Source organism: Sus scrofa, chromosome 13, assembly GCF_054392235.1.
Source record: "Sus scrofa isolate SSC_HxYL_T2T_F1_AM1 chromosome 13, Sscrofa_HxYL_maternal_Yorkshire_Landrace_v2.0, whole genome shotgun sequence".
Classification (NCBI taxonomy): Eukaryota; Metazoa; Chordata; class Mammalia; order Artiodactyla; family Suidae; genus Sus; species Sus scrofa.
In genome coordinates, this window is record NC_139395.1 from 50,053,510 (window position 1) to 50,066,016 (window position 12,507).

Here is a 12,507-nt window from a genome sequence, read left to right on the forward strand (position 1 = left end):
ACTGCCAGGCCTGCAGTTCTGGACACAGGAGGCTGCATCGCAGAAGCCAGGAAGCCAACCCCTCTTTCAAAGTCAGAATCACTGTCTGGTCACATCAATGTATAGAGAACCTCTCTTTTTTTGCTTTTTAGGGCCGCACCTGCAGCATATAGAGGTTCCCAGGCTAGGGGTCAAATAGGAGCTGTAGCCACAGCAACGCCAGATCTGAGCCACATCTGCAGCCCATACCACAGCTCACAGCAATGCCGGATACTTAATCCACTGAGCAAGGCCAGGGATTGAACCTGTGTCCTCATGGATGCTAGTCAGATTCATTAATTGATGAGCCATGATGGGAACTCATTTTTTTTTTTTTAAATGTACAGAAGAGTTCCTGTCGTGGCTCAGTAGTTAACGAATCCGACTAGGAACCATGAGGTTGTGGGTTCGATCCCTGGCCTCTCTCAGTGGGTTAAGGATCCAGTGTTGTTGTGAGCTGTGGTGTAGGTCACAGACACAGCTCAGATCCCAGGTTGCTGTGGCTGTGGTGTAGGCCGGCAGCTACAGCTCCGATTTGACCCCCTAGCCTGGGAACTTCCACATGCCATGGGTGTGGCCCTAGAAAAAGACCAAAAAAATTTTTTAAATGTACAGAGAACGTTTTTTTTTTTCTTTTTGACTTTTTGCCTTTTCTAGGGCTGCTCCTGTGGCATATGGAGATTCCCAGGCCAGGGGTTGAATCGGAGCTGTAGCCACCAGCCTACACCAGAGCCCCAGCAATGCCAGATCCGAGCTGTGTCTGTGACCTACAACACAGCTCACGACAACGCCAGATCACCAACCCACTGAGCAAGGCCAGTGATTGAACCCTCATGGTTCCTAGTCGGATTTGTTAACCACTGAGCCATGACGGGAACTCCCAGAGAACATTTCTGATGAGGAATAAAAATGGTTCACATACTCAAGGTACTTGCCTACTTTCCTTTTCGAATTTAAGAATTTTTGTTACCTTTTTGGAAAGAGAATGGGTATGAGAGATCTTATAAAGATGAATACCAAATAATTTATTCATTTTAAAACTGGGGAATTGACATGAAACTAGCAAGATGAATGCGTGATTTAAAAAAAAAAAAAAGGCAAGGAATTCCCTGTTGGCTCAGTGGGTTAAGGATCTGGTGTTGTCGCTGGCTTGGGTTGCTGCTGTGGCATAGGTTCGATCCTTTGCCCTGGAATTTCTACATGCTGACGGCACGGCCAAAAAAATTTTTTTTTTAATTAAAAAAATTTTTAAAAAGATAGAATCAAGTCGGTAAGTGGCAGGGCCTGGGACAGCATATACAGCACCACCAGAGCTAGGAGTCACTGCTGAGGAAGCAGTGATTCAGCATATCTTCTCATGGAGGGACCTAACAGGCCAACCTGGCCACCAACACATATGTGTGGCCAGAGAATCACAGAAAGAAGAAATGCTGTTATTCTCACCACCAAAGCTTTCTTCATTTCATAAACCTATGTGTTTTAGAGACTTGTTTCCATGAAGAACTAGCCTCACTATACTTTAAGTGGTAATTGTAGCCCAAAGTGTGATTTCCCCTGCAAAATCCTTCTTGGGTCACATGGATCAGGTCCCATGTATGCAAGCAACCCGAGGCACAGGTGTGGCTCTAGGGGGCTGGTGGGGGGAAAGCCCCAGAGACAGTGGTCAGGCCCAGCTGTGCCCCAGGGAGCAGGGGCGGAGGCAGAGGCTGTGGACTGCAAAGTGCCCGCTGCCCAAGTGCTGGAGCCCAGGAGGCAGGTGTTAGTAATGGGAAAACACCCACTGCCCAAAGCCCTGGTCATCGGAACTCCTCTTTCTATAAACGGGGAAGCAGGCCACAGGATGGAGCCCTAGGCGGCCATCCCAGCTGGTCATCTTACAAGAGGGGCTGGCACTGTCTGCGGCAGCCCCGTGCTGATAGCAGTGCCCAGTGGGGTGCAAGGGGACGAGATGAACACGAGCCCTCACCATCAGACGCAGAGCCTCTCCAGACTGGAGAGCAGAGTGGGAGCTGTGATGCTCTTGTTCCTGAGGAGCTGGGGAGCCAGCAATGCTGCTCAGGCAATGGAGGCTCTCTTCCCACAGCCGCAACAGAAACTGGGAACATGAACACGACTGGCCCTGGGCCCTGCAGCCGGTGAGGACGACGGGGTGTGCCAACCTTGGTTTGCAGAAGAAACTGGTCCCAGAGGCCTGCCCCAGAGATGCAGATGCCAAGGGTCTGGAATGGGTCTGGGAAACCGACATTTCTAACTGTAATCCAGGCGATTCTGATGCAGGTCGTCCAAGGACCACACTTTGAGCTTGGGGTCAAGAGGGCAGGGGGTGGGTGACAGGGTTCTAGGGGAGGGAAGGGTGGTCAGTGGCAGTAGAGAAGGAACTTGTGAGGGCTGGAGACAAAAAAAAGGAGAAAAAGTACATGGGAAGAAGGGCTGCCTTCTGTGTGTGCCACCCACCCTACCCCATGGGGCAATCAGTTCTTCTGAGCTAGGCTGACCCTGCTTTGCAAAACATGACCAAGCTGTGCTTCTGGAGGGCCTGATTGCTCAGTGTTACCTTGCATTTAGCTGCTTTCCTCCGAGCTAATACAAACCATTCTCTCTTTGGATAGATAAAGAGGTGTCCAGGTGACTGGATCCTAGTCTTGGTGTGCTGGTGGATCTTTATCTTTGGCTTCTTGGCAATGGCTCTGGGCCAGTGGATTTAAATATGTGCATTTCAGCCAACGGTCTCTGATTCAAGTTGCCTGGCTCTCTGGGTATAAACATAGGAAGTTTGGGGATGTTGAGGCCAGATAATGACTATTAGCATCCAAGATAGAGTTTGTGCATGCAGCTCCAAAGGCCAATCATATTCAATTAACTAATACATTAATGACATTAAGTAAATACATTAATGAAGGAAGCAAACAGCTTTGCTGCCTCAGAACAATGCCTGATGATCTTACCTGCTGGGTGCAGGGCAGAGACGTAAACCTTAGCCTAGGCTCACATCACCACCTGGAGGACCAGACCCGCAAGCCTGGCAGTCTTGTCCCAGGTTGGAATTCAAGTGTAATGACCAGTGCTGGAAGTAATGGGTCAGTGGGAGGGCTGTGAGTCAGTGACAGCTGCCATAAAAAATCTATCCTATTTCATTCTGAGGGAAAAAAAAGATACCTCTATTCAACTTTAGTTGTCATGTGTGCAACTTCCACGTGAGAAGTTACAGCCAACTGCAACGTAGTGTTCCTTTCAGGAAGCAAAGTGGTTCACACTGGATCACAGTGTCCTTCAAAGTCCCCCTCTTTCAGGTGGCCAGGCCAAAGGTCAAGAACTGGCTTGTACCTGCTCTTGGAAGCTGTGTGTTGGCCTGGGGGACACAGATATGAAGAAGTGACTCCCCCTGGCTGTGGGAAATACGATCTAAAAGACTTATTTCTTGGATTTCTCACTGAGTAGCATTCTTCTGTCTCTAAAAACCTAGGCCACAGTGTCGATGTGAGGAAACGCACAACTCTGGGGCCAGCTTTGTTCTTCTTTGGTGCATTACATCACATAACATCAAGTCTCCTTTCTGCTTTTACAGAAAAAGTTAAGTCTTTCTGTGAAAGGTAAAATGGCTACATCATTACATCTCTCCTTCTGGGCCAGATGACTATTAACATTTTTTTTTTCTTTTTAGGGCCACACCTGAGGCATATGGAAGTTCCCAGACTAGGGATCCAACTGGAGCTGCAGCTACTGGCCTATACCACAGCCACAGAAACTCCAGATTCGAGCCGCGTCTGTGACCTATGCTGCAGCTCTCAGCAACTCTGGATCCTTAACCCACTGAGCGAGGCCTGGGATCGAACCCGTGCCCTCATGGATACTACTCCGGTTCTTAACCTGCTGAGCCACAAGAGGAACTCCGACTATTAACATCCAAGATATAGTTTGTTGGAGCATATAGCTGCTAAGATCAATCGCACCCAAAAGGAATTAATACATAATTCAAAAAGAACAATGCTGATTACAAAAAAATGGTGAAAAAAATAATTGCATATATTTTAAAAGAGCTTTTGGCCCCTCCCTTAAAAATGGAACCCCTCCTTCCTGTCTGAAACCTCAAATGGACAGTAAGCGTTTGGTCTGGTGGAGATTTGCTCTAACATCTCACCTGCCTGGGCTGGGCTCACTCCACGGTAGAACACTTAGCTGGGCTCTTCTGCAGAGAAAACGTGTTCCACCCACAAAACCACCTAGTAGTTGGTCCAGGTGCCACAGGTGCCAGTGCATCCGTGAGGTCACGTCGTTTTGTCAGCGAGTCTGGACACAGCTAACTGAGTCCTGAGGAAGTGAATCAGCTTGGTCTCTGTGAGGAACACTGTCCTGAGAGTTGCTCCCAAACAGAGGGCCCCCACAGTGATGTGTGCCAGCCTGGCTGGCCAGCCCTGCTCACAGCAGAGGAACACCTGCAGAAAGAAACCACCATCACTGCCCCAGCCCCTTTAGCTGTAGCTCCCCTTCCTCTGGGGCAAGCCAGGGAGAGCAGAGACCCTACTGTTCCAGCCTCGAGTCAGATAAAGATGGGACAGCTGTCCTAAGGTCTACTCTGTTCCCATAGGAAACACTGCTCAGTCACTTCTATCATAAGATGCTGTCCCAGCAGCTCAGGGGAAGGGGTAGGAGGAAGCCAGTACTTGTCCAGCTGATTCAGGCAGAGCAGAAAGGAACAAGGGACAGTGGACAGACTGCAAGAGCATGCGGTGTGAAGGCAATGGGGATTCTCACCTCTGAAACAGCAGTAATGCCACCACTGAGGGCGAATGCCCCGAGGAGGACTGGCGACAGGTAGAGGCTGGCCAGTGGCCTGTGGGGGCTCTTTTGGTAGTAGCGGTGGATGAAGCGGAGGCTCTGTGTGATCCGAATGCCCATGTTGAAGCAGTTGGCCAAGATGAAGCCCACACTGCCACACCAATGGGTCAGGAGATAGGATAACCCCAGGAATGAAGATGACAGGGCCAGCATTGTGAAGTTGTACCTGGGGAGAGGGAGGCAAGCAACACAGAGACGTGGGTACCTGGTCCCAAGGCATGGTTGCTGCAGAGAAAGTGGAAGTGGCTGTGAACATGAATTCACAGAAAGCACCTCCAAGTTCCCACGATCCAGCTGATTTTCACATCAAATGCCGTCCTCTTCATCTCCGAACAGAAGGGCAAGAAAATGAACTCAAGATATTTATGATGTTTATGGATAATAATTGGCTAGTTTAAGTGACATTTTGTGATCAAAACACACAAAAATCCTGTTCAGCCTGTCTTCAATGTGAGGCACAAGAATATGACATGGGTGAAGTTCCCACTGTGGCACAATGGGTTAAGAATTTGACTGTAGTGGCTTGGGTTGCTGCAGAGGTACAGGTTCGATCCCTGGCTTGGTGCAGTGGGTTAAAGCATCCGGTGTTGCTACAGCTGTGGTGCAGGTCTCAAATGGGCCTCTGATTCAATCCTTGGCCCAGGAACTTCCATATGTGTGGGTGAGTCCATTAAAAATAGAGAAGAATATGACACGGGTAATAGTTACATGTGAATAGTCATTCTGCGACTGGTACTATGAGGGGTGCTGAGGGTACGCTAGTGGATGAACACATGGTCCTTGCCCCATGGAACCTGGATTTGTTTTATGGATGAGGAAACCAGGCACAGAGAGGCTGAGTAATCTGCCTAAGGAGCAAGCTGACACCCCAAGCTGACCCCTAGCCCCTCAACTGTAGCACCTCACACTGCTTCCGTTGGGAAATGCAGAAGCTCCATAACTGTAGCCAGTGGACCTTACTCAAAGCAAGTGACCAGCTTTCAGAATGAAATGGTAACAGGGAGCAAGGCCTGGATCACCTTCAGGGTTTCCCAGATCCTTACACACCCTCCTTCTGCTTTCTACTTCTCTAGAGCTCTGTGGGTTCTACGACTACATGGTTTATACTGATCTGGTCACTTCTCTGATTCCAAAGCAGCATGTCACTTAGTTATTTTCAGTTCTCAGCAAGGGAAACAGAGTCTCAGCAAAGATAACATAGCTGCCAAGGTCCTCCCAAAGGCTTGTGGTACAGTCACGAACAAAATTCTCCAGCATCTGGTTTCTGCCTAGCACACAGAGGGCATTCTAAGTGTATATTTGTTGAGGGAACCAAACCCCTTAAGTCCCTAAGCTATGTCAGCTGGGTTAGGAAACCTCAGAGGCCACATTTCAGCTTCTGCACATGAAGGGGGAGGGTGGTAAGAAAGCCATTGTGTCCCCCAAATGCCCAGATTCTGCTCCTTGGGCTGACAAAGCCCAAAGTGTTATGGAGGTGGTAAGAATAACACATCTGCACACATACATACACAACTGTACCCCAATAGGGGAGGTGTGCTTTCATCCAGATTTCCAAAGGGGGGATCTATTTGCCTCTTAGTTGAGAGAGTTTCTTTCTACTAGTAATGGAAATATAAGAGCCCATATCCTCACAGAGGAAGTTTCACTAAATACTAATCAATGATAGAATAGTCAACTTTATAACAAGTCACTAAGGGTAGCCAGTGCACTGGCCTCTTTTCTTAAGAAAAAAAAAAAGATAGAGATGTATAATCTGTGTGGTTTGTTTTTGTTTTTGTTTTTAACTATCTCAGAAAATTTACTAAGAGCAATGCGTGGAGTTTAGGCCATGGGTTCACAAACTTTCTTTCTTGGTTTTTTTTTTTGGCCCCACCTGTGGCATGTGGACGTTCCTGGGCCAGGGATCAAACCTGTGCCACAGTTGCAGCCTGTGCCATAGCTGCAGCAATGCCAGATTCTTAACCCGATGTGCCACAAGGGAATTTCCAAGTTCACAAGCTTTCAAAGTCCAAGGAGAATGGAAACAATGAAACTAGGAGCTAATTCAAGCAGGGACAAATTCCAAAGTGCGGTTTCTTTGGTGTGCTCATTTGGGAGGGGCTGCTGCTGCTGAAGTCCACCTTTTTTCACTAGAAGAGGGTGCTTCATCTGTTGAAATTTTTTTTTCTTTTTGCCTTTTCTAGGGCTACTCCCGTGGCATATGGAGGTTCCTAGGCTAGAGGTCAAATTGGAGCTGTAGCTGCCTGCCTATGCCAGAGCCACAGCAATGAAGGATCCGAGCCGTGTCTGCGACCTACACCACAGCTCACGCAACGTTTGATCCTTAACCCACTAAGCAAGGCCAGGGATCGAACCCACAACCTTATGGTTCCTAGTCGGATTCCTTAACCACTGAGCCACGACAGGAACTCCCATCTGTTGAACTTTTAAGAACTTCCATACATAAGAAATTGACAGAGGAGTTCCCGTCATGGCTCAGTGGTTAATAAATCCGACTAGGAACCATGAGGTTGCGGGTTTGATCCCTGGCCTTGTTCAGTGGGTTAAGGATCTGGCGGTGCCGTGAGCTGTGGTGTAGGTTGCAGACGAGGCTTGGATCCGGTGCTGCTGTGGCTGTGGTGTAGGCCGGCGGCTACAGCTCCAATTTGACCCCTAGCCTGGGAACCTCCATATGCCGAGGGAGCGGCCCAAGAAATCGAAGAAAGACAAAAACAAAAACAAAAACAAAAAACACAAACAAACAAACAAAAACAAAGAAATTGACAGAACACTGTAAAGCAAGTATAATGGGAAAAATAAAAATCATTTAAAAAAAGAAGAACTTGCACATCTATAGCCTTAAGGGCATAATCCATTTCAGGAAAAAAAAAAAAAAGAGAGAGAATTTTAAAGATAATATTAAAATGACACTTTTTAAGTCAATGGAAAATTAGTTTGGCAACAATGACTATTTTCTAAGGTTTGGTTAACATAAATAGGAAGTTATTTAATCAGGCTTATCAGAAGACAGATGATGGCAGTAGCAACTAAAGCGCCTCCCAGTGGGTGCTGGTTGAAAACATCAAGGCACAGCCGTACGATATAGCCTCTGCAGCCATGCAGAGGATGGCACCAGCTCTTACGTGCCCCTGTAAGAAGATGGCGTTCATCCTTCATTCAATGGTTATGGAGTCCACTCCATGTTGGGCACTCAAGGGCCAACAAATCAGACAAAGGAGCTGTCAATCTTGGGCCTCTGCATCACTGTCCTCTCTGCCTAGGAGTCTCTGTCTCATCTTTGCATGACACACTCTCTTTGGTCATCCATCCCTCAGCCTAAATGCCACCTCCTCAGAGGGGCCTCCCAACCTAAAAGGGGTCCTCATTCTCATAGAATAACCTTTTTATTTATTTACTTGTTTGCTCTCTGCCTTTCCCACTGTCAGCTCCAGGAGAGCAGGGAGCTCTTCTGTTTTGTTCATTGCTGTTTTCCTGAAGCTTAAAGCAATGCCTGTTAGACAGTAGATGCTCAAAGAATATTTGTCAAATGAACAAAATAAAATGAGATATCCTTAACAGAAGAGAAGAAAACTCTTTACTAGGGCATAATGTAAAAGCCATCAATCTTATATAGATTATAAAGTTATTAACAAAAGAGCAACTTGCAGTCCAAAGGACATTCTAATATTTCACATCCAACCAAATGCCCTATTTTTATTTACCAAAACACTGATCAACCTGTACTTAGTTAAGTAAAAGCCATGATTTCATCAATACATATTTTTCAATTCTGATTTTGAAACATTGAATGTAAATCATAACATTTAATCAACCTGCTCAATCCTACTATAAAAGTTCTCACTACTGTTTTATATCTGGCTAAATTCATAGAGAGGGGAAAATTGCTCAGGTCTGTGAGGAGCCCAAGTGCTCCATGTGTTCAGACAGTGCTGGGGGTTGGGGACAGGGGCCCAGACAGAAAAGAGGCTGCTATGTTTAATACAAACCCGAAGACCATATTTTAAGGCACATTTCACTTTTGGGGAAGTGAGCTACTCCAGATGAGAACATGGTTCTGGTCTTTTCTCTATGTTGACTATGAATACTGTGAAAATAGGAGTTCCCGTCATGGCGCAGCAGAAATGAATCTGACTAGGAACCATGAGGTTGCAGGTTTGATCTCTGGCCTCGCTCACTGGGTTAAGGATTCGGCATTGCTGTGAGCTGTGGTGTAGGTTGCAGATGTGGCCTGGATCCTGCATTACAATGGCTGTGGTGTAGACCGGCAGCTGTAGCTCTGATTTGACCCCTAAACTGGGAACTTCCATATGCTGTGAATACAGCCCTAAAAAGCACAAAACAAAACACCGTGAAAATAGTTTTCCAGACTTTAATATACTGTCACCATTCCATCACAAGTAACTTAAAAGGTGTGTCCTTTGGTTCAATGCAATCTGAGAACCAAAGCAACCAGCCACTATCTATATTCCCTCATGATTTGGTTATTATATATATATAAATATATATATATATTTAACATTTTAAGCAGGCTTAGTTTTGATTGTCCCCCTCAACACTAATGCTTAAATTATTATAACAAAATTCCCTTCAAAGAAATGGTCCAGAGCTCTTCTCACTATGCCTCAGTGCCTCATTTAGTATGTTTCAAATTATATTTTTAAATTACTTCATGTTAGAAGCACCTTTCAAATAAAAATATAGTATTTTCAAAGTTAAACAGATCTTTTCATCCACTAAAAAAAAGGAGAGATTCAGAGCAGGTTATAGCTATAAATTTAATTGTCTAAAATAAAAACCATGTATAGATCACCATTTGAAAACTATGGATTACGACCTAAAAGTAGGCTGGGAAATCAATTTAGTGAGTATGATGTGGCAATTAAAAAATGAAACAGAACAGGAGTTCCCATTGTGGCTCAGTGGAAATAAATCTGACTAGTATCCATGAGGATGCAGGTTCTATCCCTGACCTAGCTCAGTGGATTAAGGATCTGATGTTGCCATGAGCTGTGGTGTAGGTCGCACATGCAGCTTGGAATCTGGTGTGGCTGTGGCTGTGGTGTAGGCTGGCGGCTACAGCCCCAATTCGAACCCTAGCCTGGGAACCTCTATATGCTGAGGTTGCGCCCCCTCGCCCAAAAAAAGACACACACACACACACACACACACACACACACACACACACACACAAACAGCTTTAAAAACCATCAATGTGTCCAGTGTATAACTGCGATACTTGTTGCTTTGTGGAAGCTTCATTTAAGTCACACATAAACATGTACTGGGTCACAGGGCTCAATGTAAGTTTTCACTCTGAAAGCTGGTCTGGGCCAGCAGCTCCTAGCATCATCAGCAATCTCCTGGAGCTGTGTAATAAAAGATTCCTAAAATTCTAGCTCAGTTGGTATGGGAGGGGCCAAACTTCCTAGGGGGGTGGTTCTGATCAGTCTGGGTTGGGACCGCTGTGTAGACTCCAGTTCCCACTGTACACAAGGCCACCAAGACTCTAGGGAACAGGCCACAGTGGGAAGGAGAGAGAGGCTGCTCCAAATGAGAGGAAAGGTTCCCCATCCTGAGCTACCCTTTCCCATCCTGCCCCTTACCACCAGGTCTCTGAGGGGTTTCAACAGCACTCTAGGCACTACAGAGGCAGCATGAGACCCCAATGGACGCAGGCCTCAAGGGGAAAAGGGATAATGAGGGCTGCTCACCCCATTACTTACATCTACCCCTCCTCCTCTCTCCTCCTCTCTCTCTCCTTTGCCCCATCAGTTTTATCTATCTTCTCAACTGCATCCTGCTATGATGCCTTCAGACACCACCTTGTTACTTTGGCCATTTGGGATATAAGAGATGAATGATCTTGGGTGTGGGTTAGAGGGTCTTACGAGGAGTTCACATCAGAATCACTGAAGAGCTTTAAAAACATTTACATGCTTGGGCTCTGCTGATTCTGTAAGTGTAGTAGGAAAGAGGGTGGTGGGAGCAGAGTGGACAGGAATCTAACAAGCTCCATGGGGGGAGTTCCCTGGTGGTCTAGAGTTAGGATTCAGTGCTTGTACCACTGTGGCCTGGGTTCAATCCGTAATCTGGAAACTAAGATCCCAAAGCAGTCTGCTGCATGCCAAAGCCAAAAAATGAAATAAAATAAAATAACAAGCCCCAGGGGGCATTTCGACTCATGACCAATGTTAAGAACTAATGGTTGAAGGGGAGTTCCCGTCGTGGCTCAGAAAAAATAATCTGACTAGCATCCATGAGGACACAGGTTTGATCCCCGGCCTCACTCAGTGTGTTAAGGATCCGGAGATGCCATGAGCTGTGGTATAAGTCGCAGACGTGGCTCAGATCCAGTGTTGCTGTGGCTGTGGCATAGGCCGGCAGCTATAGCTCCAGTTCAACCCCTAGCCTGGGAACTTCCATATGCTGTGGGTATGGCCCTAAAAATAAAAAAATAAATTAAAAAAAAGAAGTAATGGTTGAAGTTCCAGGGCAGAGGTCCTGATCTGGGGTCAACGGATGGGAAAAAATGTGGCAGAACTTGTATGTGCACTTGGGCCTTTCACTGAGGAGAGAAGCTCAGATCCCTGAGATTCTCCAGGACCTACAAATCAGATTCATAGATCTGCATCGTAAAGAAGTTCCTAGGTCCCAGTGGAGCACTGGGCAATGACGTGGAGGAGTAGAGCTTGTTTGGTGCCTAACTCTGCAAACCTGGACCAACACAACCCTTCAGGGCCCAGATTTCTCCCTTTACAGAGGAGGCGAGGAGCAGTTGCTGCCCCACAGCCCTACCGACTCACAGAATGGTGTCCATGGAAGGCACCACACGCATGGCTCTAAAACAGCCTTCTGTAAATGCATGTTCAGAAAGAAAAGAAAGAAGTTACTTCATTTTGGCTGAAGGCCATGATTAAAGGGGTGTCTTTAAGGTTACCTACCTGTCGACCTCCTCTTTGCTCATGGCAGCAAAAGTGAAACACTCGGTCACTCCATTGATCGCAAGCAGGAGGACGTAGAGACAATAGGCACGCAGCAGAACAGGACCTAGAAGGAAACAATCCATTGACACTCCAGAGCCCAAATGGGAGGCCCACATACACCTCACTTGGGCTGGGTGCTCAGAGAAGACCAGAGCTGGGTCATGGGCCTTGCTGGTGTCAGTGGGCAGACGCATGCTCCTTCCTATGGTCTTAATTATCTGGAAGGACTCCCGGTAATCCACGGGACTGGCTAAGATAAATAGCAAAAACCAAAAGGACAATTAGAAATAAATGTACAGATCTTTTAGAGGTCCTGTCGTGGCTTAGCGGTTAATGAATCTGACTAGCATCCATGAGGATGTGGGTTCAATCCCTGGCTTCACTCAGTGGGTTAAGGATCTGGTGTTGCTGTGAGCTGTGGTGTAGGTTGCAGATGCAGCTCAGATCTGGTGTTCTGTGGGTGTGGCGTAGACCGGTGGCTACAGCTCTGACTGGACCCCTAGCTTGGGAACTTCCATATGCCGCGGGTACAGCCCTAAAAAACAAACAAAAAAGAAATGTCCAGATCTTTTGCTTAACAACTAAGAGCTTCTCTGGTGAGTAAGAAAATCTTCTTGCTTTTTTTTTTTTTTTTTTTTTTTTTGTCTTTTGTCTTTTTGTTGTTGTTATT

General features: G+C 46.6%; 1 protein-coding gene across 35 annotated transcripts in view; it reads right to left on the bottom strand.

Moving 5' to 3' along the window:
- Positions 1–12,507, bottom strand: part of RFT1 (RFT1 homolog) — a 60,781-nt gene that overhangs the window by 9,517 nt on the left and 38,757 nt on the right. For 9 of the 35 annotated variants that reach the window (XR_014823237.1, XR_014823239.1, XR_002337566.2 and 6 more), the window contains 3 exons: positions 11,796–11,901; positions 4,771–5,020; positions 4,157–4,451 (listed from right to left, as the gene is read on the bottom strand). Coding sequence is in view for 7 of the 35 variants with exons in the window: in XM_084988570.1 (XP_084844696.1) it covers positions 4,284–4,451; positions 4,771–5,020; positions 11,796–11,901 (524 nt within the window). In the remaining 28 variants the exon portion in view is untranslated. Of the gene's footprint in view, positions 1–1,022; positions 4,452–4,770; positions 5,021–11,795; positions 11,902–12,507 lie in introns of those variants that run through there. The other 26 variants (XM_084988570.1, XM_021068956.2, XM_084988572.1 and 23 more) reach the window with 8 other exon arrangements.